The 24,843-nt window shown below is 36.5% G+C and overlaps 4 protein-coding genes across 10 annotated transcripts; 1 reads left to right on the top strand and 3 right to left on the bottom strand.

The window, feature by feature from the left end:
* LOC109344220 (formin-like protein 20) lies at positions 408 to 12,798 on the top strand. Of its 7 annotated transcripts, none has more exons than XM_019582901.1 (18): positions 423 to 898; positions 1,713 to 2,416; positions 2,494 to 2,715; positions 2,793 to 4,474; positions 4,565 to 5,590; positions 5,711 to 5,831; positions 6,741 to 6,812; positions 7,176 to 7,274; positions 7,430 to 7,471; positions 8,244 to 8,324; positions 8,407 to 8,457; positions 8,534 to 8,615; positions 8,857 to 8,951; positions 9,031 to 9,102; positions 9,847 to 9,963; positions 10,739 to 10,807; positions 10,891 to 10,957; positions 11,808 to 12,798. In XM_019582901.1, the coding sequence occupies exons 1-18, from the start codon at positions 826 to 828 to the stop codon at positions 11,963 to 11,965; spliced, it is 4,833 nt and encodes a 1,610-aa protein (XP_019438446.1). In that variant the 5' UTR covers positions 423 to 825; the 3' UTR covers positions 11,966 to 12,798. The 7 variants fall into 7 exon arrangements, 5 of the variants coding, with proteins under 5 accessions (XP_019438468.1, XP_019438455.1, XP_019438429.1 ...); XM_019582892.1 differs by having other exon boundaries at positions 2,793 to 4,603; positions 4,691 to 5,590; XM_019582910.1 differs by having other exon boundaries at positions 418 to 898; positions 2,793 to 5,590; positions 10,896 to 10,957.
* On the bottom strand, positions 13,924 to 15,394 carry LOC109344275. The gene has a single exon (XM_019582986.1). It carries the CDS (start codon positions 15,209 to 15,211, stop codon positions 14,240 to 14,242), a length of 972 nt encoding a protein of 323 aa, XP_019438531.1. The 5' UTR covers positions 15,212 to 15,394; the 3' UTR covers positions 13,924 to 14,239.
* Positions 16,668 to 19,526, bottom strand: LOC109344250 (probable receptor-like protein kinase At5g61350). Its single transcript, XM_019582940.1, has one exon. The coding sequence runs from the start codon at positions 19,243 to 19,245 to the stop codon at positions 16,669 to 16,671; it is 2,577 nt and encodes an 858-aa protein (XP_019438485.1). The 5' UTR covers positions 19,246 to 19,526; the 3' UTR covers position 16,668.
* On the bottom strand, positions 20,462 to 23,998 carry LOC109344265 (protein NEN1-like). Its single transcript, XM_019582974.1, has 6 exons — positions 23,655 to 23,998; positions 23,407 to 23,564; positions 22,783 to 22,829; positions 22,628 to 22,691; positions 21,338 to 22,047; positions 20,462 to 20,871 (listed from the first exon to the last, which is right to left on the bottom strand). The coding sequence occupies exons 1-6, from the start codon at positions 23,938 to 23,940 to the stop codon at positions 20,637 to 20,639; spliced, it is 1,500 nt and encodes a 499-aa protein (XP_019438519.1). The 5' UTR covers positions 23,941 to 23,998; the 3' UTR covers positions 20,462 to 20,636.

Raw genomic sequence — 24,843 nt, 5'->3', positions numbered from 1 at the left:
TTTGTAGTATTTTAAAAAAAAAAAAATTAACTATTTGAAACTAATTTGAACTAAATTAAATAATTAGTGAACTTTAACCGAATCAAACTCAAGCTAAAAAAATAACTCATATGAAATTCAAGTCGAGTTTCGAGCTGAACAATTTTTTATCAAACTAATTTGAACTAGACTCTAATTTAACTCGATTCTACTCATTTCTAACCCTATAAAGCGAATCTCATGAATAAAACTGATATAGTGTATTAAAAGGAAAATAAATACATACATTAGAGTATTCAAAATGAAAATAAAACGTGGAAGTATATGCCACGTCGTGAACCACGTAGACTAGGTTGAATCAACCCAAACCCAAACCATGTTGTTGTTGCAGACACGCCAAAGAGAGAGAGAGAGAGAGAGAGAGAGAAAGACAGAGAGAGAGAGAGAGAAACCTTCAGACAAATACTCACAGAGAAGGGAAGAGAGAGAAAGTGAGTTGTAAGAAGATGAGGAAATAGTTCTCTCTCTCTTTTTTCACTCAGTCCACTACGTTTCTTTGCAATTTCAACCCCTTCCAAAGTTTCTACCTTTTGTGTTAACTTCAACAAAATAGAAAAGGGGTTTACTTTTCCTTTTTGAAATTCATTTCATAGTAATTCATAAACACACACGCGTACTTTTACTTTACTTCAAATCAACTTCTACTCCCTTTCCCAATTTTTTTGGGTTAATCGAATTGGGTATTCCCAAGATCTATGGGCGAGTTTGTTGGGGTTTAAAAGTTTTGATCTTGGTTAGTGAAAAATAGCGGGTTGGGTCCGATCGGGGTAGAAACAGCACCATCAGATGGCGCTGTTCAGAAGGTTCTTCTACCGAAAACCCCCGGATCGGCTTCTTGAGATCTCTGAGAGAGTTTATGGTATGTTAACTTTCCTTTCTATTTTATTACTTTTCCTAAATTATCATTTTTTACATCATCAATGCATCAATAATACCATAACTGTAATTGTTACTTTTCCCAAATATCTCTCTATATACTTACATGTGTATCAAGCTAAAGGGGCAGCTGAATTTTGAGCCATTGGGTTCATTTAATGTTTAGAAGCTTGGTTACTGAACTTTAATATCATTTGGAACAATGCATATGCTGATGTGCCACAACAATGTGTACTTTCTGAACTTAAAAATGTTGTTTTTCTCTCCTGCTTTTTCTAGGTAGGAAGTAATAGTTGATTACTCCTAAAAAATGAGAGTCATAATAGGAAATACAAAGCAGGATCTAAGTCATAATGGTTGGGTTTTCATGAATTGAGGATTGCTAGTTTGTTAACTTTGGAAGTTTCTTCAACTGAGAATATCGTCCTTTAAGACACTGTATTTTATGGCTTGCAAATTCCGAAAGTTGCTTGCTTTCGTTTTTCCGAAAGTTGCTCTCTATCTTTTTTTCTTTTTCTGAAAGTTGCCTTCTATTTTATTTTAACATTGTAGTAAAGATGGTAATCGGCAGAATGAAATGGCCTCCTATGTTAGTTCTGAACGGTCTAGGCTTTATCTTCTTAAGCTTCTGTTTAGCAAATTCATATACTCTGTGCCCAGTGTCTTTGTTTTCTCTTCTAACTTACTATTAAAAGGAAAACATAAAATTTGAAGTCGTGAACAAGTTATCTAGCTCCATGCTCATGCTTTACCCATTAACATAATACTAACTGTTCCGAACTTCTCTGTTTTTTCAGTTTTTGATTGTTGCTTCTCCACGGATGTTTTGGAAGAAGATGAGTACAGAGTTTATATGGGAGGAATTGTGGCTCAGCTACAGGATCACTTTCCAGATGCTTCTTTCATGGTATTCAACTTTAAAGAAGGGGAAAGACGCAGCCAAATCTCAGACATCTTTTCTCAGTATGACATGACAGTTATGGAATATCCTCGGCAATATGAGGGTTGTCCACTTCTGCCTTTGGAGATGGTTCATCACTTTCTTCGATCAAGTGAAAGCTGGTTGTCTTTGGAGGGGCAACAAAATGTGCTTTTGATGCATTGTGAAAGGGGAGGTTGGCCGGTGCTGGCATTTATGCTGGCAGGTCTTCTATTATACCGGAAACAGTACAGTGGGGAGCAGAAGACTCTTGAAATGGTCTACAAGCAAGCCCCCAGAGAACTTCTCCACCTTTTATCTTCCTTGAACCCACAACCTTCTCAGTTCAGATATCTTCAGTATATTTCCAGGAGACATTTGGGTTCAGAGTGGCCCCCATCAGATACACCCTTGTATTTGGACTGTATGATTCTTAGAGACATTCCATTATTTGATGATGGAAAAGGTTGCAGGCCTGTTGTACGTGTTTATGGCCCGGACCCATCAAAACCTGCTAATAGAAGTTCAGAGCTTCTTTTTTCAACTTCAAAATCCAAAAAGCATATTCGCCACTACTCACAGGTGCTGTATAAATTTAAACTACTGATACTGAATTGTGAATTAATTAGATCAAATGTCTTAATAAATTTTAATCACAGGCAGAGTGTATGCTCGTGAAAATTGATATCCATTGTCATGTTCAAGGAGATGTTGTTCTTGAGTGCATACATTTAAATAAAGATTTTACTCATGAGGAGATGATATTTAGAGTCATGTTCCATACTGCATTTGTGCGGTCAAATATATTGATGCTGAGCCGTGATGACATTGATATTTTGTGGGATGTAAAGGATCAATTTCCCAAGGATTTCAAAGCAGAGGTAAGTTAATTTTATTCTTCTGTGAAATCCATTTTATGAAGGAGTAGTAGTTGAACATAAACTCATATCTGTTCCAGGTGCTTTTTTTGGATGCTGATGCTGTTATACCTGATCTAACCACAGTCACGGTGAGTGAAGATGCAAATGAGACTGAAAGCGCTGAGACTGAAAGCGCTTCACCTGAGGAATTCTATGAAGTGGAAGAGATTTTCAGCAACGTAATTGATGCACAGGAAGGAAAGGGGGAGTATGATTCTTTTGCTTTCCTTAACAATGCAGTGGATGATGAAAATAATAAAGAGGTCTGGAAGGATGAGGTGGATCCTCATTCTTTTCTCGATTATCCTCCTGATGAGGGGAGTAACAAGCAGGCTGGCAAACTGGATTCTGTTATTAATGAGGTGAAAGACATATCTGTTGATGATGTGAAGTACAGGACCAATGAGAGCATGGATCCAGATAATGATGCAGTGAAGGACATTGCTGTGGATGAAGGAGAAAACAAGTCAACTTCTACTGCACTGGCTTCTGATAAAATTCTTGAAGCAACGGAATTCACCTTGGATGTGCATGGGGAATTGACACTTCAGCAAAATAAATATGACGAAGATGACGAAGCAACAGAAAAGGAATTAGATTTCAAGGCTGGGCAGCAGATGCCTGATCTTTCCAGACCTGAATCTGGTAAACTACTTCCATTTGCTGTAAAGAAACAACTTCCATCCAACTCAAAGCCTTTGGGAGATACAGTTTCAACAAAACCAAAGATTAAACAAGAATCACCAGGGTTTCAGGTAAAACAAGCTAAGCCGAATGCAGTAACTAGGTGGATTCCTTCTAACAAGGGTTCTTACACCAGTTCAATGCATGTCTATTATCCGCCTTCAAGGATTAATAGTGCACCAGCTGCTTTGTCAAAATTTACAGCTTCAAAGGAGAAATTGGAAGATTCCAAAGCAAGGTCTTTATCTGCTCCTCATGTCTCTGCAGCAGTTGTTTCTGTTGACATGACAAATGACCTGAAAAGTCGTAAGGTGGACACTTCAAAATCTTCAGGCCACATAGGAGCAGAAGTAGATGCAAACTGTCTACCATCATCAGTACTGTCAGTTAAAGAGACATGTCTTCAGTCAGCTGTTGAAACACAAGTGAGCTCAGAGCAACAATTTCCTCCACTGCCTCCACCTCCGCCGCCTCCTCCTCCTCCTCCATCTCATGCCAGAAACTCTTCTTTAGATGTTTTTGAACCCTTATCATTACAGGATGATGCATCACCTCAAGTCCCTCCACCGCCACCAGTTTCACCATCTTCCTCTTTAGGTGGAAACGTATCTACTGTACCTCCACCACCACCACCGCCACCAACTTTAACATCATTTACTGGACAAAACGTAGGGGTGAATTTACAAACTGCAACTTCTCTTCCTCCTCCCCCTCCATCTCCTTGGAAGTCTCTCTATTCATCAATCGCCATAGTTGAAGAGACTAGTGGTTCTCTCCCACTTCCCTCATACATCAGTGACAATTTATCCAAAGTTTCTGAAGTTGTTACCGTGGTAGCCCCTCCTCCACCGCCATCATCAACACCTCCAAAGCATGGAATTCCCCCTCCTCCTCCCCCTCCCCCTCTTCCTACATTTTCCACACATAGGGCTCCACCCCCTCCTCCACCACCCCCAATTGCATCACATAAAGCTCCATCAACACCCCTTCCTCTTGCTCCATCTCTCCCTCTACCTCCTTTTAGCAATGTTCCAAAGTTTCCACCTCCACCACCACCACCACCACCTCCTCCTCCTTATAGTAGTGCTCCACCACCACCACCACCGCCTCCACCTCCTTATAGTAGTGCTACTCCACCACCTCCACCTCCTTATAGTAGTGCTACTCCACCACCTCCACCACCGCCTCCACCTACTTATAGTAGTGCTACTCCACCTCCACCACCTCCCCCTCCTTTTAATAAAGCTCCCCTTCCACCGCCTCCACCTCCACCTCCTTATAATAGTGCTCCGCCGCCGCCACCTCCACCCCCTTTTAGTAGTGCTCCTCCGCCACCACCTCCACCTCCTTATAGTAGTGCTCCTCCGCCACCACCTTCACCTCCATTTGGTAGAGCTCCCCCTCCACCGCCTCCACCTCCATTTAGTACAGCCCCCCCTCCACCACCTCCACCTCCATTTGGTAGAGCCTCTCCTCCACCGCCTCCACCTCCATTTGGTAGAGCCCCTCCTCCACCGCCTCCACCTCCATTTGGTAGAGCCCCCCCTCCACCGCCTCATACTAGTGCTCCTCCACCACCGCCTCCACCTCCATTTGGTAGAGCTCCCCCGCCACCACCTCCACCTCCTTATAGCAATGCTCCACCCCCTCCACCTCCACCTCCATTTGGTAGAGCTCCACCATCCCCACCACCACCTCCTCCATCAAGTCGAGCCCCACCTCCACCTCCACCTCCTCCAATGTCTGGAGCTCCACCTCCCCCACCTCCACCAGCTCGTGGAGCCCCACCTCCTCCGCCCCCTCCTGGTGGTCGAGGACCACCTCCTCCGCCCCCTCCTGGTGGTAGAGGCCCACCTCCCCCGCCCCCTCCTGGTGGTAGAGGCCCACCTCCCCCACCTCCTCCTGGTGCTCCCGGTGCTCCTCCTCCTCCTAGACTTCCTGGTGGTGCACCTCCACCACCTCCACCAAAAGGTGCAAATGTTGGAGCTGATCCAAGAGGGAGAGGGCGTGGTGGATATGCACGCCCAGGAGGACCTGGTGCGATGACAGCACCCAAGCGATCCTCTTTAAAGCCTCTACATTGGAGTAAGGTTACAAGGGCATTGCAAGGAAGTTTATGGGAAGAATTACAAAGACACGGAGAACCTCAAATGTAATTTATCTTGTATTCTATTGCACATGTTTGTCGGAATTATTTCAATAATTGCACACTCTGCTTTCTATATCCTTATGTTTTCTGTTGAGTGTTGACTGATTTTACATTCTGTCTTAGTGCACCAGAGTTTGATGTATCAGAGTTAGAGAAGCTTTTCTCTGCTAATGTTCCAAAGCCTGCTGAATCTAAAACTGCACGGCGTAAATCTGCTGGATCTAAACCCGAGAAAGTCCATTTGGTATTCTTCTATGTTAATATTCTTGAAATTGATATTTGAAATAAGCTATGTGTTTGCCAAACTCAAAAAACCATGTATTTGATAAAATGTTTAGTGTTAGATAAGAACAAAAATATTAAAAACTAGTTCTTCTCTACTCCATTTTCATGCGAAAACTCATTCAGAAAAAAAAACTAATATCAAGTTGGTTTCCATTTTAATTGACGGTTCCTATCTTGTTGTCTGTGTGAGACATTATCTCTTTGCTTTATCTATATGTTGTTTCTCTCAACATAAAATTTTAAATTTAGTTATAATTTCAAATTTTTAGAACTTGTAGCTTATATTAGTAGTTTATCGCAAACAGTTCTATAGAATCTAAACTGGTTTTGTGGGTTGAACTTCTTCTCGGTCTTTAATTGTAAAAATGTTATTCAACATGATCACAAAGGTTTCTTAAATTCAAAATTATATTTATATTAAAATTGGAATCAAATGCCATTTTTTTGTATACTTGTTACTTGATGATTTATTTGGTAAAAGAAATCAGCTTCACTGTGACCTAACTTGAATGATCAGTTACTTGCTCTTAATTTTTGGAGGAAACAAATGTACACTTTCCTTAGTTTTATTATGTCAATTTAAATGTCCAGAATGACTACATTTAGTGTTAAGCATTGTTGCCTGTATTGATTAAATCTCTTAGAACTAAATTTATTGTTCTATTGCTGTCCCCTCACCATCTCTTTTATGTTCCAAAAATCAAAATTCTGAACCTTCAAAATTAATGATTTGTGAGGTGCATAATGGTGCAGCTTTTTGGCCGTTAGTGTTGAAAGCCAATCGTTGGTAAAAAAAGTCAATTATTATTTATTTGGCACTTCCCTTATAACTGATTAATAACTTCTCTATTTGTGTTGTTAATTGTAGGTTGACCTGAGGAGGGCTAATAATACTGAAATTATGCTCACTAAGGTTAAGATGCCACTTCCTGATATGATGGTAAGCTGATTGTTTGATATTAGCATTTTTTTTTGAAATTATGCAATATGGGTTTGTATTTGTATTTTTTTTGTTTTTAAGCTAAAGCATCTTATAATGAGAAGTATTCTTTTGCAAGAAACACGGCAGTCAAAATTGATATTTTTATTGCATTCAGGATGGCTCTTGAAATAATTTTTATACGTGGGTATTAACTAGTAAATACTAAAGGTGGTTGATAGTGGATATTTGCAGTAACAATCTTCTTTTGCCATATCATATCTGCACCCAAAAAAATATCAACTGTACCAAAAAAAAATCATATCTGCACCTGTAACTATCAGTAGTAACTATTATCTAACATGTTAAAATGCATATTTTCAGGCTGCGGTACTGGCTATGGACGAGTCAGTATTAGATGTTGATCAGGTGGATAATCTCATTAAGTTTTGTCCCACCAAAGAGGAGATGGAACTTTTGAAGGTGAAGCTCAATTTTTTATCCATATACTTAAATCTTATTTCGGCATTTAAGGGTTCTCCTTTCTGGCATCTTCTGTTACACCTGGACATGCGCTTTTTTACCCTGATTTGTTTGCTTTTCTTGTTTTGGTTCCTCTTGTTTATGGTTTTATTTAGGGATACACAGGCGATAAGGAGAACTTGGGGAGGTGTGAACAGGTGTGCAATTATCTGTTTTTGTCATATCCTTATATATGATAGTTATTAATAAAAATATTTGAGCACGTACAATTATCTGGGATGCCTTTTGTGGCATAACCATGATTGATTCATGCCTTGGTGTTACCAAAGTTACACAAAGGATGATTAAGCTGTTTACAAAGTAAAATTACATGTAGTGCATTAATAACGGAGTTAAATTCCCATGCTTTGATTTGAATGGAAATTTACATGTATAATAACGATAAAGCTATGATAAAGTTGCTTTGGCTACCCTTGCATTAAAATCTGGAAGGGAGGTGGGAGGAATAATGAAGAAATGATGTAACCAATTGCCAGAATCAGGAGCAAATTCTTCTAAAGAACAAACAATTGGTTAAATATCAATTGATTTCAATAATTTTAGAGCTCTGGGTATAAATTGTTTGCTATGGAGATTGAAGCACTAATTGGTGCAATTAAACGAGACTTTAATTTTGGAAGTGAATCTAACACTTTTTTAATATAACAGACAATAGTTAAATTGTTGGCAAGAAATCTAGTTGTAAAAAAGGAAATGTATATGTATTTAAAGTTCATGTATTAATACAGTGACAGTTTGGTTGCTGGTTGGTTATGTAAATGCTTAAATTTTAAACATTTACGTATCCACAGCTTTCCCTTTAGATGTTGGGTTATAAACCAATTCTTATGGTCTTTGTTAATTTAGGATCCTTGTATATAATGAACACATGTACAATCATGTTCTTCTATATATTTGGTTATTTTTCAGTTTTTTTTGGAGTTGATGAAGGTGCCACGGGTGGAATCAAAATTAAGAATATTCTCTTTCAAGATTCAGTTTGGGTCTCAGGTTTGGTGGTGTCAGTAACTTCTCTCAATGTTTTGTGGATTTGGTCTTTTGCTTCTATAATCATATTTTCCTCCTTACGCAGGTTACAGAATTCAAGAAGAGTTTAAACACTGTGAACTCTGCCTGTGAAGAGGTGATTTGCTTATGAAACTAATAAACCCTGTGCTGCATGTATTTCTCTGACCTTGTGCATTTTTTCATGGTAATAGGTCCGAAATTCTGTCAAACTTAAGGAGATCATGAAGAAAATTCTTTTTTTGGGTAATACATTGAATCAAGGAACCGCACGGGGTAAAGACATTTAATTATGGCAATGTCCTTTTCCTTACAATTTTAGGTTTTGGTAGAAGCTGGTTCATGACACCAGACACAGTAGATATATGATTCTATCTCTCTCTATTATTAACATTTAGATAATAACTGGCCCTTTATATTTGGTAGAAATCAAACTCTTACGTGGGTCTGTTAGATATTTCCTAATGTAAAATGATATTTTGTGGGCAAATATCTCAAATGTTTTAATTACATATAGGGTCTGCAGTTGGGTTCAAGTTGGATAGTCTCTCAAAGCTCACCGACACCCGTGCTACTAACAATAAGATGACACTGATGCATTATCTTTGCAAGGTATAAGTGTCAAAACTCAATAAAAATAAATGAAGATATTATTCCTTCACTCACTGTTTTTTTCCTATTTGAGCTTTAGGTCCTTGCTGAAAAGTCGCCTGGACTCCTTGATTTTCACCTAGACCTTGTTAGCCTGGAACCTTCGACCAAGGTGATGATCTACTTTTTGATTCTTTATAGTAAAAAAAGGTCAACTGTACATCCCCTCTTTTTTTAACAACTTCTTGCAATGGCCTATCGGTCATCCAAATCAGTAGTTTAGATCTCATGGTTTAGAAGCTCATGAACAGGAAAGTGAATTTTAACTCCTTTGATGATCGTCAAAGCTCACCATAGGAGACAAAATCTCAGCATTTTAGCATAGTCATACGTTTTGTGTCCTTTACCTGCCAAAAAATCACACCGGACTTTGCAAACACACGTGTTAAAATGAAAGTGGGAATTTACTTAATATTGTCATTACTAGGGCAGGTGCAAATATCCTCCTTCAACTTTGGCCCTTTGGCAAATATCCCCTATGGTTTCAGTTTTGGTAGTCCAATTAAAGTTTATGTGGTGATGTTCCTTTTTCTTCCTTAAGTGCACATATTTAGAAAGCTTAATTGAAAATGCAATTGCCAATAATCTGAAAATAAAGTTCATCAATTACCATCAAACTCCATATTCATTTCTCCCAAGTTTCCGTCTCTCTTTTACTTGTAATGGATGGTGGGGCTAATTTCTATGTGTTGAAAAGGGGGTTGATTGCACCCAGCATTTACTCAAGATCAAAAGTCAAAGTGGTTATATGCATTTAGCCAAAAGGAATTGACACTGCGACTACCTAGCTGGCCAGCTTCTAGTATTAGTTAATGGGATTACAATGTGTATTGATTGGAAACTCCCCTTTTTGCAGATACAATTGAAGTCATTAGCAGAAGAGATGCAGGCAATCAGCAAGGGACTAGAAAAGGTTAAACAAGAGCTTGCTGCATCTGTAAATGATGGACCTGTGTCTGACATTTTCCGTAAGGTTAGCTCTTTCATGTCAGGCTCTTGATTCTTTATATCAGTGTGGGAAATGACAGATCATATACTGGTTTTCCTGCACCATGAATGCAGTTGAGTGTAGTTACGGCACATATCATCAATAATTGAAGTTTATGGTCATGCATTGGTAGTTCTTGTAAGATCTGTGGATTTGTATGCTCTGCAGATGTTTTTATTATATTGGTTTCTTCATTGAATTCATCATTTTATATTAAATCTGTTTAAGGATGTCTAATTGCCTATTTATGACATGTCAATCATGATAGGTTTGTTTGGTATTCTACTAATGGCTATTTAAAGCAAGTAGCTATTTAATTTTTTTCCGGTTCTCATTGTTGTATGTTGACTTCTTTGTTTTTGGAGGATATTTTACCCTTGCCCTATATGTGCTTTTTTATTTTCTATGAATTATATAATTTTTTCTATCAGAAAAGATAGTGTTATCTGATTCTGAGTTAAAACAGCATTCTTGTTGAAATTTACGGATTGGATTGAAAAAGGGTAGAGAGAACAGAAGTTCACACATTTCACTAATGGGGATCTTAATAATTTTATTATATAACATTGACTTATGATTTCCAAAACACGTAATAAATTATATTTCTCAATTATTTCAAAATGCTTATTTTTTCTTTATACTTTCTCATTGGTTCCCGTTGTTTGCCAGTCTAAGCTTTTCGCATGTAAGCACACTTTCTTATTATCTAGTCGACATCACTGGATTTGTTTTTCTCTCTCTTCCCCAATGTTCTTTTCAGACATTGAAAGGTTTCATAGATGTAGCCGAGTCTGAGGTGGCATCTCTGACAAGTCTATATTCCGTGGTGGTAAGTAATATGCTTAACCATTTTTATTACATTAAGTACCAATATAAAGAGATAAAAAGGTTGTGTAATTTGTCCGTGGGCAGGGTAGAAATGCAGATGCACTTGCACTATACTTCGGTGAGGATCCTGCCCGTTGTCCATTTGAGCAAGGTTAGTTGAGGATTAATACTTATTCATTTTGTCAGCGTGTCATGCATTAGGCTTCTTACTGGTGACTTATTTTAGTTGATTATAGTCGATTAACTTTATTTAATTGATGTTCATGGAGAAAGCACGCTTTCATGGTCTGTTGCATTTATAGTTGGGACATGTTTGTATTGCCGAAAAATCAGGTTGATTTAGAAGTGTGGTTTTCTTGGCTACGGATAAGGATTAAGGAAAGTGACTGTAAGTTCTTAATGTTTCTAATGGAACCTGTACCAAGACACTTCAAAGCTTTCTTTAAAGTGATAGGTCTGGTAATAAGTTGTTCAATTGATAGAAATCTGTCCTCCTTGGATCCTTGTGTAAGCAAAAGAAAGAAAGTTGAGAGAAGGGCAGGAGAGAGAGAGAATAGCCGAGGAATAATAAGATGATTAAGCCCCATGAGGCTAATTCATTGACATTTGTTATTATGGTGCATGTTCAGAAGGTATTCTCATTTGTTCTTACATTGTTCTCGACTCTTCCATTGTGGAATTTGTTTTTGGTATCTTCGGAGAATGCTGGGTGTTCCCTAGGTCCTTGGACCTGTTTCGGTTAACTGGTTTTGGGAGGAGGACATCTTACTCTCTGCACTCTTTATAATTATGTTCTCTTTGTCATAATATATTTCTTGTATATAGTAAAAGAAAACACAGATAACTAATGTGGAAAAGTCGATGGGAGGACTAAACTCAATGAAGTTCCATCATCGATGTGTGTTTCTGATACTATGTTTGGAAAAGGTGCTGATATGTAGTTCTATTTTTTCTACAATGCTCAAGCTAACTTCTTATCATTGCTGGTTTTATGGTTGCAGTTACTGTAACTCTCTTGAATTTTGTGAGGTTGTTTCGGAAAGCACATGAAGAGAATTTTAAACAAGCAGAGTTAGAGAGGAAGAAAGCTGAAAAAGAGGCTGAAATGGAGAAGGCTAAGGGCGTTAACTTGACAAAGAAGAGTGCAAAAAATAGTTGACAATTGGGTTTTTTACTCCTTCGCCTTGACATCATGCTCTTGCTGAAGAGCTCACTGAAGAGCAGGAAACTACCTATGGTAGTAAGCGGACTGCTTCGGAGACCAGTTAAGAATCCTCCCTTTCCATCATGACGACTTCATGAAAATTAGCCTTTCAAGCTGATCGATCAATTGAGGTGAACGGAATAGCAAATTCCTGCCACCTTTGAACCTTTGTACACACAACAGGCTTAGGAGTTTGATTCTTTGATGGCATGCTGTTGAATCAGATTTATATGGCCAATTGATTTTTCACGCCAGAATACTCAGGAAAGTGCAAATTTAGCTGCGGACGGGACTGGATGCTTACTGTGATTGCTTGAGATGCCATCTGCATCCAGTGAATTCTACAGAAATGATGGATCTGGGAAATCTCTCCTGTTGTTTGAAGAAGAAATTTTGTAGTAGTGCATATTTTTGTGGCACCAGAGTAGATGCTTTTTGGATTTTAAAAAAATGAAGTCCAACACTAGTACCATGAAAGCTTGTACAAATTAGGATCCAATTCTTTCTCATGTAACATAGAAATTAGTGTCCTTTTTGATAGAGATTTTGGTAGGTACCCATCAAGGATATGTTGTATAGTTGTGAGATTAAGAGAAATAGATATTAAGTCACTGTATTGTAAGTGTAATATAAGTGAAGAGCAAGGCCAGGCTAGAAATGCTAGTTTCATTTTTTTCATGTCAAATACAATACTAATTTAGTGAGTTGTAAAATGTTATTGTTAAATTCTGTTGTCTCAACTTATGCAATTTACCATTTATCATAACTGTTGAGATTTCATTTGGTAAGGACTTTCAAAATTGTTTCATTGAATTATAGTACAACATTCTCTATCATTGTCAATCTTTCCTTCATCTCAGAGATTGAAAAATGCTATTTGCACATAATTAGTTCTAGTTAGATAGTGGAAGCTCAAAAGTGAATGTAGCTTCATTCTTGCTTTATTGTAGAGACAAGTTCTCTTTAGAGAAACTTTATCTGAGTTTATGTATCCTTTAGAACTAGTTTCTCAAAGTAAATTTCATTACCGGAATGTGTTACTGGTAAGGGAAGCGATTTACTCTGCAATCGATAGTCGCTTCGTCTTGTTAGTTGAATCGAATTCATGATGTATCCTGTGTTTATGCATGATCCATGGGAGTTGGACAGTTTTTCATTGTTGTCATTCTCAACTGATAGCATTGACCTACCTTACTGATAAACTAGTTGTTAATATTGTGGACCTGATCTTATTCTATAAGCATAAAGTGTGGTTTTAATTTTCTTAGTTGAACCCCATAGATTCAGCTTTTTCAGCACTTGAATGACTCACTGCTTCACTTTTCACACTTAAATGATCTCTACTCTTTTCAAAGTCAAATTAAGAGCCTTGTACCATATTTTTCTTTATTTTTTCATTCCCTTGCAAGGTTTTGTTCACAATAAAGTGTAGTTGAGTTTGGTTTGATTTTGAACCATAAACTCATCTAAATCAAACCTATCAGTTTACCTCTAATTAAAGAGTATAATCCAACCAAGTCTTAACAAGTTTAGTTATAATTGGTCAAAAAATATTAACAAAAACATATTAGAAAACAACAAATCAATCTCGGGAAGTTTTATAAAAATAACCGAGTGTCATATAAAACCTAGTGCATGAATCTCTAACCTAATAGTTTGAACCTGTATTATGAGATAACTTAATGTTGCACAAAGGTTTACCCTCTATATAAGAAAGAGTAAATTATAGGAAATATGGCTTGTTATAAAATGTATAGAAAATCAAAATATATAAACAAAATTAACCAAAACTGAAGTCCACATTAGAAGTGAAGTTGTATGAACACCCTTGTTTCACTCCTTTTAATCTGTGAAGCATTAAGATGCTAGTATTCATCAAACTACAAAATCCAAAAGGCAATTAAGGGAAATCCTTGCTATAATTCACAACTTCACATTGTAAAATATTGCCACTACCCAAAATACATGGTACAAAGAATGAAATTAATAGAAGACAGATTTGAAGGATAAAACAGAAAGATATTTAATATATAAATGGTGCACTAATCTATAGATTCTTGCTTTCATGCCTTCAAACTTGCTTGATTTCATTCAAGCAACATGAATAATTTTGTAAATACCTGTTATAATTTTTTCAATATAACTGGTATAATAGCTCCTTCTCCTTTATGAATATGAAGAAAAAAAAGCCCTGACCAAAATAACAAATTTCTACTATATATATGTTACTTATGGTAGTTCAAAGTTCTCCTCATCATGAAATTCAATCCTGAACAAAATTTTGTCCTCCTTATGGATCCATGATGATCCAGTCTTAAAGCTTTTGTAAAACATGCAGCACACAATTGTTTCAAGGATGATGAATATTGAGTACAAGTAAGCAATGAAAATCCCTTCCAAAGCAACATAAGGCCATGTTTTACCAGCAATATGATAAGTCCTTACAACCCTTAAATTGAACAAGGCTTCTATAGCAGCCAGGGCCAGATTCATAGGGAGTTCTAAGAACAAAGCCATTGAATTCTTTTCCTTTATAAGAACACAAGATTTCAGGATTGCAAGGTATCCTCCATGTCCTTCAAAACCAGATAGAGCCAGTGCCATATTGCATATTACAAGTGCATTGGCAAGGATCACAGAATATAGAACTGCTCCACATGCTGACATGAAGAAGAGGAAATTAGGGGAAGAGTATCCAAGTTCTTCAATGCTGCTGAAGACCAAAAACATGAGACAAAAAGCTGTTGCATTTGCTGAGAGAATCAAGAAAAAGTTGCATATATAGGTTTGAAGAAGTGGTTTGTAAAGGGATGTTATTGAATTGATGCTGAATGAAGGTGGTAAAGTTGGTTTTCTATTATTCTTTAGTGCATGGGTTGTGCATGCTTTTGCTAAGAGAAGAAAAGTGAGAGTGAAAGGAAGAGAGAAAATGGAAGAAGTGATTGTTTGAGAAACCTTAAGGTTAAGAATGGTAATTAATGGTGATGAAGAAGGAAAACATGCAGCATCAAAGAGTGCCTTTAGACGAGTGTATATTTGAGGCAAAAGGGATGAAAAAGGAGCAGTGACTAAAGCTTGTGAGAGGAGTATTGAAACTGAGAAAGGAAAAGCTAGAAAAACTGCAGTTGAGGTAAAATAATGATAGTTTTGAAGAAAACTATATATTGATCTTCTGAGAATCTTGCATGAAAGTTTTTCCATTGGAGATGATATATTTATTTCTCTTCCACAAGAGGGTGTGGGAGAGGAATGAAATGAATGTGGTAGCTTCTCAGTTCTGAGTAATATATGATATATAACTCACAAGTGTTGAAGCATGGTGTTTTTGTTTCCGTTTGTATCCTTGTTTTTCTTAAATGAGTTTGGTATTTGTTTTGGAAATGGTTGGTTAGAGAGATTAAAGGGTTGGTGTTTTCTTTTTATTTGTTATTACTGAGCTATCCCTCACTCTATCTATCGGCAAAAGAACTAATTTATTTGAGGTGTGTGACTGCCCCTCCCAATGAGTATCACTACCAAGAACCAAAGCATAATCTTTTTTGGCATTTCTGAATCTAACGAGACCTTATACAATTACACAGCAATTTATTGATAAAGGGTTGGTGTTTATAATGATTAGATAGACCAACAAGAAGAAACTTACTAATATGTTAAGGTTGAACTGTTTTGGACTTTGTTTTTAACAGAAATTTTGGACACATTATGTGTTTGTTTTTCTTAGTAATCTACTTATCCCTCTCCCACCAAATTAGGTGGTTTAAGAAGGAATAAGAAGAACAACTTTCCTTTTGTGTCACAATTTTAAATATTAGCAACAAGTTATTTAATTTAGTATGGCATGGCTTTTGGTCCTTTTCTTGTTATTATTATAGGAATCTTTTCTTTTTAGATTGCTTAAAATGCACATTATTTAGTAGCTTATTATTGCTGCTCTAGCAAGTTTTTTTTAGTCCTAGAAAGATATAATCAATCATGACAAAAGAAGCGTTCAATGTTGGTTTCATTATCCTTGAAATTCAAATGTCATTTAAAAAAATTAAGAGCAGTTTATGACATGAGTGCAAATTAAAAAAGAATTTATACCTTGATGGAGAACGAAAATAAAATTTAATTCAAGTTGCCTTAGTATATAATGAAGATTTTTATAAAGTTGTAATTTGTGATGCATGCTCCTTAAGGAAGGACCACCACCCCAGTTTTTTTAGTACTTTTCACATGATGTTAATGAATAATACGTAGCTTGTAAGGTATAGTTATAACATATATATATTTATATATATAAATGATTGTAATAAAAATGAATGTTGAACTTTATTCAAATCACCATTTTTAGAAAATATAGTAAAGATAATAATAATAATAATAAAACCAAAGTAACAGGTATTGAATAAGGTAAATAGAACAACCTTATATTCCAGTGAACTTTCTGCTATAATATGTTACAAGCAGAGAGTATAGTAAAGATGCAATATTTTTCCATATCCTATTGAATTTTATGACTACAATCAACTATGAAGAAAGAAAAAGAAAATTGTTTGAGTTTGCATGCCTCATTACTATCTATAACACTAATAATTGTTCAATATAACTTGTACAAACTTTTGAATTGATCCAGATTTGTAGAAGAAATCTAAGTCCTTTGCAATTCCTTACTAACTCTACCTTCCATGCATGTTGACTACTTGAGAAAAAGCAGAATCAACATCTGTGGTATCAGACACATCACTTGCTTGAGCACCTGAATGATCTGCTTCTATACTATCATTTTCTTTTGTATGCTGAAAAGCAATTAAATTCACACTTTGATCTTCCGGTTCATTAATCTGTGAGGCAGCTTCATGTAGTTGCAAAGCATATTCTAAGTGCCATAACACATCACCCATGTTAGGCCTATCAACACCATGATCTGCTAGACACTTGTCTGCAGCTTCGACGTACTTCTTTAGAGACTCGGCGCTAATAGTGTCAACAATGCGCGGATCGATTAACTTATGAAGCATGCCTCTTCTATGCTGCTGTATTGCCCAATCAGCCAAGTTGACTTGTTCCCTTGGAAGTGTTGGGAAAATAACTGGTCTTGCACAAAGGACCTCAATAAGGACTACGCCGAAAGAGTATACATCAGATTTTTGGGTTAGTTGTTGGCTCCTGAAGTACTCTGGGTCCAGGTATCCGAAACTACCCTTCACAGCCGTGCTAACTTGGGCTTTTTCAGGAACAACTTTTGATAAGCCGAAGTCAGAAACCTTAGCAACATAGTTCTCATCCAAGAGAATGTTTGTTGTCTTCACATCACGGTGTGTGATACTTTGAGCTGCACCAGTGTGTAGATAGTGCAGGCCACGAGCAGCACCAATGCATATCTCAAGCCTTTGTTTCCATGACAATGGAGGGAGATTGGAGCCATAAATGTGGGAACGAAATGGTCCATTAGCCATATATTCATACACAATAATCATCTCTGAATTCTCATCACAGAAACCTATGAGTGAGACTAGGTGGCGATGGCGAAGCTGGGAGAGCATGTTTAACTCAGTTCTGAACTCATTGATGCCTTGTTCAGTACTACCATTACCTCTTTTTATAGCAACCTTTTTTCCATCTTCCAAGGTTCCAAGATACACTTTCCCAAAGCCTCCAACACCAATAACTCCCCTTTCATCAAAGTTATGTGTGGCTTGTTGCAATTCACCGAAAGGGAAGAAGCGCGCAGGGCCTCGTGGAGAGTGACCATTCCTACTCTTGTGAGAACTGAATGTGCTTGAGCTTCTACAACTGCTTTTCATCGAGAATAAGCTAGTTTTACAGGTTGAATTGATCGGGATGATCCATGATGAGATCGTCTTACGCTTTTCCCAGCCTTGAGGTCTCTTATGCCACCGAATAATAGTCACTGCTAGCAACAACATTCCCATCACAGCCAATCCTAAACCACAAACAGCAGCAATTTTTATAGCCTTGTTTGTTGGTCCTTTATATTTCCCATCCACAGATACAAGACCATCAAAGCTACCTGCACAGTTACTCATCTTCATCACTTCAATTCCATTCAGAATTGCATTGGCTGTGCCTTGTTGGAGATTAGCTGGTCCTACCTGAACCAAGATGGAACCATTTGCGATAGCAGATTCACTAAGCACGAAGTCTTGGTAATACGCAGTTGATAAAGCTTTGGTTTGAGATGATAGGTCTAAAGATGACACACCAACCATCCCATTGATGTACACATTGAAGTACAATTCATTAAGGGCCTTGCTCACAATGTCACAAAAATGCAATCTTATCAAATAGGAGTAGCTCTTTTCCACCTTCATCATCCAACTGAGATTGAAATTGGATTGCATAATTTTAGGATCCTTCATCTCTGCAGCAGTTGCATAAACAAAGTTAGGGGCAATCAAAGGTGTAGCTCCAGTTTGTGGATATTTGATGCTTTTGTTCGACACGACAACATTCTCAGAGCCTTGTGGGAAGGTATTATATGAGGCACCAGATACCCATGTTCTTGACAAGGTATCACTATCAGGTGTTATAGCAGGGCCACCAATATTTACTCTATAAGACACTTGAAGAGCAGATTGAAACAACCCTTTGAATTCACCAAGTCGTGCAACTGCAGTAGCTGAATCAGATATAAGTGTGTCAGGGGCAGAGACAACCTCAATAGCATTGATGAATGCTAGTGAATTCTTCATGGGCTTGAATTTAAGAGAGAATCTAGAGTCAGAAACATTAACAAGGTATTCCTTGAAAACTAAAGTATCATTTTTTGTAACAGAAAACTCATGCAAGAGCACAAAGTGATCAGTGTGGACAGAAAAAACAGCACTTGTTAGATTATAAGAGGGGTGAGGGAGTGGAAGGAAGTAAAGGCGAATCCAAAGCCGACCGGTTTTGGAAATGTAGAATATGTATGTTGATTCCTCAGTGAAAAGTCTAGCAGTATGATACAAAGGCAAAGAAGAAGAAGAAACTTTATTAGTAATGTTAATGTAGTTAACTGAAGCTTGAATATCTTCTGTTGTATCCAATAGAGAAGTGGTTTCACGATCAGATTTGAATGTTCTACCATCTTTGAGTTTAGTTTTATTTATGGAGCCACAATCAATGAGATAATTAACAGTTGGTGAGAAAGAAGAGTCAATGGCACAAGCAGAATATGCAAAGATGAAAAGAAGGGAAAGAGATGAAACAAAAGGGTGCTTCTCTATTCCCATGTTGTTGTTGTAGGACATGAAGATAGTGGTGCATCATAAACATGAATAAGAAATGGTGTTAGAATGAAGAAACTGAAAGAGGGGTTTTGGAGAAACAAGATTGTTAGTAATGGAGGGAAAGAAGATGGATTTGTTGCATGTTGGAAGGGAATTGTGTTGAACAGAATTGGTAAATGAAAGATGAATGAGACCGATCTATGCGTTACACCTTATAATGTTACTAAGGTTGTTTCTCCTAAAATACTTAACATTAACCAACAAGTGCAAAACGTGTAACAATAAAGTTTCCTTATGCAACTTTTCCCCTACTAATAATATGTATTGTAGTTTTAACTTCTATCTTATTTTTACCCTTTTCCTCATGGATACATAAAGTTGTTATACTCATACCCCACATCATGTATAATTTATATATGATATTGGAAAATTAATATCACTGAAATAGTGAATTTAGACGAGACTGAAAATAATTTATTTTCATACAACAACAATTTAAAATTTCATCCACAAGAAAAAAAACTAGACTACAAAATTCAATATAAGTATAAGGATGAATAGAGTATTTTAGCAAGACATAATAATCCAATGATGGTATAAGCAGAATTGTGAAGCATAGGCTATCTAATAAAATCTATAATAGCCATCAACATGTTTACTTGTTTCAGTAAAATTGGCTTATCTATAAGTTAAGCAGACTCCATGTATGGCTCTATGCTTGTATTGAAAACTAATTTTGTTCTCATCATACCCCAAATTGGTATTTGAGATCAACTTATGATCAAAATCCAACGGGTGGGAGTGAGAGAAAAGGGTAAAAAGAGTGAGGGAGACGCAGAAGAAACAGGGTGATGACGTGGGAAGAGATTAGAGTAAAAGTCAAATAGAAATCTAAGAATCTCTTCCCAATCTCCCACAATGTTTAACTCTTTCACTTCCTATCCAAAAGGGTCACTTTTGGTGAACTTTAATTGACATGAATTTAGGTTGAAAAAATTGTTTATATTGAACTTGTCTCAAAATTTAGACTTCAATTCTTAACAAGTTGAACTAAGTCAAGTTACTAATTTGCACCTATAATTAAATTTAAATATAAAATTATATAACTAAAAAATATATAAGCACTTTGAGCAAAAGTGTTCAATGTTGCAGACAGGATGGATATTGTAATTAATAAGCCCATATAATTCTTTTGTCAAAGGAGAAGAAATCTCTCCCTGTGTAGTGGTTATACATGGAGTTGAGGACATACCCATGAATAACCAGAAATTTTGAAGGTCTGAACATCAGTTGAATTACAGGTATAAAATGGAAACAAATTTTACAAGGCATATAATTTTTAAACTATCCACCCTGATTGTATCAGATTCTTAATGCACCTAACTTACTCCTTGAATCATCTTATTTTCCTTCTACTTGGAATGAATGCACAATTTTTTGGCAACTAATTTAATCCCTGCATTCTGCTGATAGTCATAAGGATCCAAGGTAAAGAGTGCATCAACAAATGTCCCAGGCACAAACAAGGAACCAAGTTCTGTAGCATCAAACTTGCTGAAGATAAGTCTTTGCTCAGCACCTGATGATTCTTTTTGATATATCTCTGTGGCATAGATGGCAATGTCTCCGATTACTGCTGTCGGTATACTGTAAAATAAATGTAACAAAAATCATTGTAACTTTCATGACAGAAATATGAAATGAGTTGATGCCATGCTAATAGCTCAATTGTTTTCTAACTAGGATCACCAAAGCAGAAAGTTTTGGATCAACTTCTCTATTCAGTTAAAGTGTTTTTAAAGTTATACCTACCTTCATGATTTTAACTAGTAAAAATTCCAATATGTCATCCCTGTTTAGCTATATAAAGCACAAAAATAATAAAAGTATAAATTGATGCAGCAATAATAATAAAAACCTGAAACCAAAAAAAAGAAAAAATATTGGAGAATGATTTTTAGGAGATTAAAATTCCAACAGCATGTTGGTCATGTAAAACAGAATTCCCCTTTTCAAGAACAATTCGTCCAACCATTTACATGCTCGAGTGAGAGTGAGGGTGAGGTAGTCATTTTCATTTGCATGTTTGTAAGTATGCAGCTCAAGGACTTACTGCAATCTGATTGTCGGATAGTTGAAGAAGCCATCTTTTCTAATAACAACAGGCCTCCAATCAGAACTGCTACCAGAATCCAAGGATAACTTATGTGCAATATTGTTACATGCATCAAGAACCTTACATAAGCTTGGTGATGGATCAACCACAAAATTCAGCCGTGGCCGGCCAGCTTGATCAACAAACTTTGTGCTAATGCCAAACCTTACTTTCAGACCAGTACAATGTAGCTGAAACGGGAAACCATTATGCAATAATTCTATCCTATTAATGCCACGAAAAAATGGAACAAGGGATGCATCAATTGAAGGGATAGATATCTCATCAGGTTCTAAAACAACAATAGAGCTGCTCGTAGCATGAGACTCGAAAGATGGGGAAGACATATTGGGTGACTCTTGAGCTTTTTCATCCATGACAACATCTGTCTGAATGGTTTCACTTGTTATTTCAGCACCAAGAGCAGCCAAGTCAAAAGCATCCCGTTGAACTGAATTAGGATGTGAAACATTTGTGAGAGCCCCTTCTGCATTGCCCATTGTGATACAACGTATTGGATGGTTTTCTTCTGTAGTTTCTGTTGCAGGATCCTTATTCGTACTCAACGAGACCCTATCTGAGGGAGATTTCGCATTACTACGACTTCTTGTAACAGCATTGGGTGAAACCCAACTATTTTCTGTGAATATAGCCGGGAGACTTGACTCCTGTAAGGACAGAAAGTTTGTCATTATTTTCATGACAAGTTCTCAAGGAATGTTGTAAAATAAATAACAATATGGCTTTTTGATTATTCAAAAGGTAGCCCAAGTGCTAAAGCCCTTCCATTAAACATCTTCTAAGTAATCCACTACAGGTATGTGGTAGAACCTGATTTTCATATACCTATCAAAGGGTAATATTGCCTTAGAAAGAATGGGTCTTCCATTGATGTGGAGACAGTCTAGTGATTAAACATTTAAACCTTAAAATGCACAGATGAGGGATATATGCTCCGTTGATTTGAAATTTAGTAGCTAGTCCACTATTCATTGAGAATAGTTAATAAACCAGGGGAAAGAATCATCATGTTCAGAACTCAATGTAACCTCTACAAGGTATTTTCCTAGTAAAAGTTATCAGGATATTAATGAACTAGTATCAAGTTAGTAAACACCTTGGTTCTTACTTGTTAACTATGTATTGAAAAGAGAATAACTGTAATAACAATTGTTGCTACACTTACAGCAAACGTCCGAGCTGCTCTATAACAAGAATATAATAGAGACTTTTGAATTACGAAATTACCAAGAATAGAACTGTTGCACAATACTTGAGGACTTCAAGATTCATGCGAACATCATCTAAGCTCCTGAAGATATGTTGTAGAAAACATTAGCAAACAGAAATTTAACATATGAAGGCATCACACATAATATAACTACTTGCATTAGTAGAATTACCTATGTGTCTGGCGTCCAAGCCCAAAATATGTTGCAAGAGTAGCCATCTGCATTGAAAATGTACAGATTTGTTACAAATAGACACTTACATAAACTAACCTTCTTCTAATGTTTCAATCACACAACGAAAAGCAGCGCTAGTCTGAATTTGAACGGTGTAATAACCAGCGAAAGAAGTGTATATAAGGGTGTAAATGAGCTGAGCTATATATGAACTATTGGAGTTCACCTAGTCAAATACGCATCAATCTTGTTTGTTTAGCTAAACAAACTACCTTATCAATGATTTAAACAAGCTAAAATCAAACAAAATTATATTTTATTTCTATTATATTTCATCTCTTACTCTAGCATAAAGATGATTGTAAAATATTACAGTGATACTCTTAAAAATAATTCAAGAGAAATTGACAAAGTAAAAATACTAATCAATCGCCGAATGAGTTAAAGGAGCCAATCCAAGCTTCATATTTTCATACAAACCAAGCCGAGCTTTAAATTTGACTCATTTAAATGATGAGCGACCTTTTTTTCCACATGTCAAGCCCAAGTCTAAGTACTCGACTTAACTCGACTCGACTCATAATGATCGGATATTATGATTACGAAAAGATGGATGATTACCTTCATGTTGCCAGCTCTTCTTCCAAATTTTTGAGTTAACAATACTAAGGAATCAATAATACCCTTAGGTTCAGGTGCTGTCTTATTAACCTCAGCAAATGCATCTCTCACCCGAACACAGTCAAATCTTATTATATTATGACCCGCCCATATCCTCCCTACACATAATTCACCACAAATCAAGTAATCAACAATTCAATTACATTCAAACAAACAAAAAACACACACAACTTTGAATGAAACCATACCGTGAAGAAGATCATAAACAGCATCAGCAATCTCAGCGAAAGTAGGAGCGGAGGAAACGGCGTCGGCGGTGATTCCGTTACAGCGTTCCGACAACGGTGAAATGAGAGATGAGTCGGCGGGTCGAACCAATGTGCAGTAATTTTGAAGCTCGGTGAGCTTCCGAGGGCAAACGAGGATAGCTCCGAATTCAAGAATTGCAAAACCTTGACCGGGTCGGGTCGGGACGGTGGTTTCGACGTCGAAGAAAACAATCTCCGATCGATCTTCACTCGGAATTGAACCCATTTGAATTGAACAGTGATAAGTATTGTTACTTAGTTGAAGGTTAAACGCGCCAACATGTGTCGTTTATATAAGAAGAGAATGCATCATTGTTATTCATTTAATACAAGACGTAATTGCAATTACAAACTATATGGTAATTTCGTAATGCTATTATTCCTTACCTTACTTCATTGCCTTTTTATTAATGCACACCAAAATATTGCCACGTGCTTGTTTTCTTTATGAGAAATCACAAAAAAAAGATAAAAAAGATGTATACATTGATAGCTTAAAAGATTTTTATAATAACATTGTATCATTCATCATTTATATTTAAATATAATTGAATATTATAACAGTAATATAAATGAATAGTGCAGGATGTACTGACCATGTATAAATCTTTACACCAAATGCGTAAAATTATTACACACCACAAAAAATGATATATATATACATCAATCACCATTTTATATTTAATTATTTTTCACCTTACTAAGTGACGTCCCAAATTATTGTTAGTATTTTAGACCATGCTATATTTTTATTTTTATTTATTTTTCATCTTTATTATGTGACCAAGTAATGTATCAAACTGTTATTATTATTTTAGAGCATGCTATATTTATATTTATTTATTAAGTATCACCTTCTAATGTGTTATGTGCCAACCTATTATTATTTTAAAGCATGCTATATTTATATTTATTTTTTTTATCTTCTAGTGTGTTACCAAATTATTGTGTTCAAAGGACGTGTTCTACTTTGCTTCATGAAAAAAGCTGATAAGAAAAAGGGAAGTGAAGAACGTGAGGGAAAGAAAGGCACAAGGAATAAAAGGATAATGAAGGAAGCATAAATAAGATCCTTGCCCTGAAATGAGATAATAGTGATTACCATTGCTGATGGTTTATTTGCCGTTAT

This window comes from Lupinus angustifolius, chromosome LG01 (genome assembly GCF_001865875.1).
Source record: "Lupinus angustifolius cultivar Tanjil chromosome LG01, LupAngTanjil_v1.0, whole genome shotgun sequence".
Taxonomy (NCBI): domain Eukaryota; kingdom Viridiplantae; phylum Streptophyta; class Magnoliopsida; order Fabales; family Fabaceae; genus Lupinus; species Lupinus angustifolius.
Note: the sequence above shows the minus strand (reverse complement) of the source record. Positions and strands in the feature narration are given on the sequence as shown.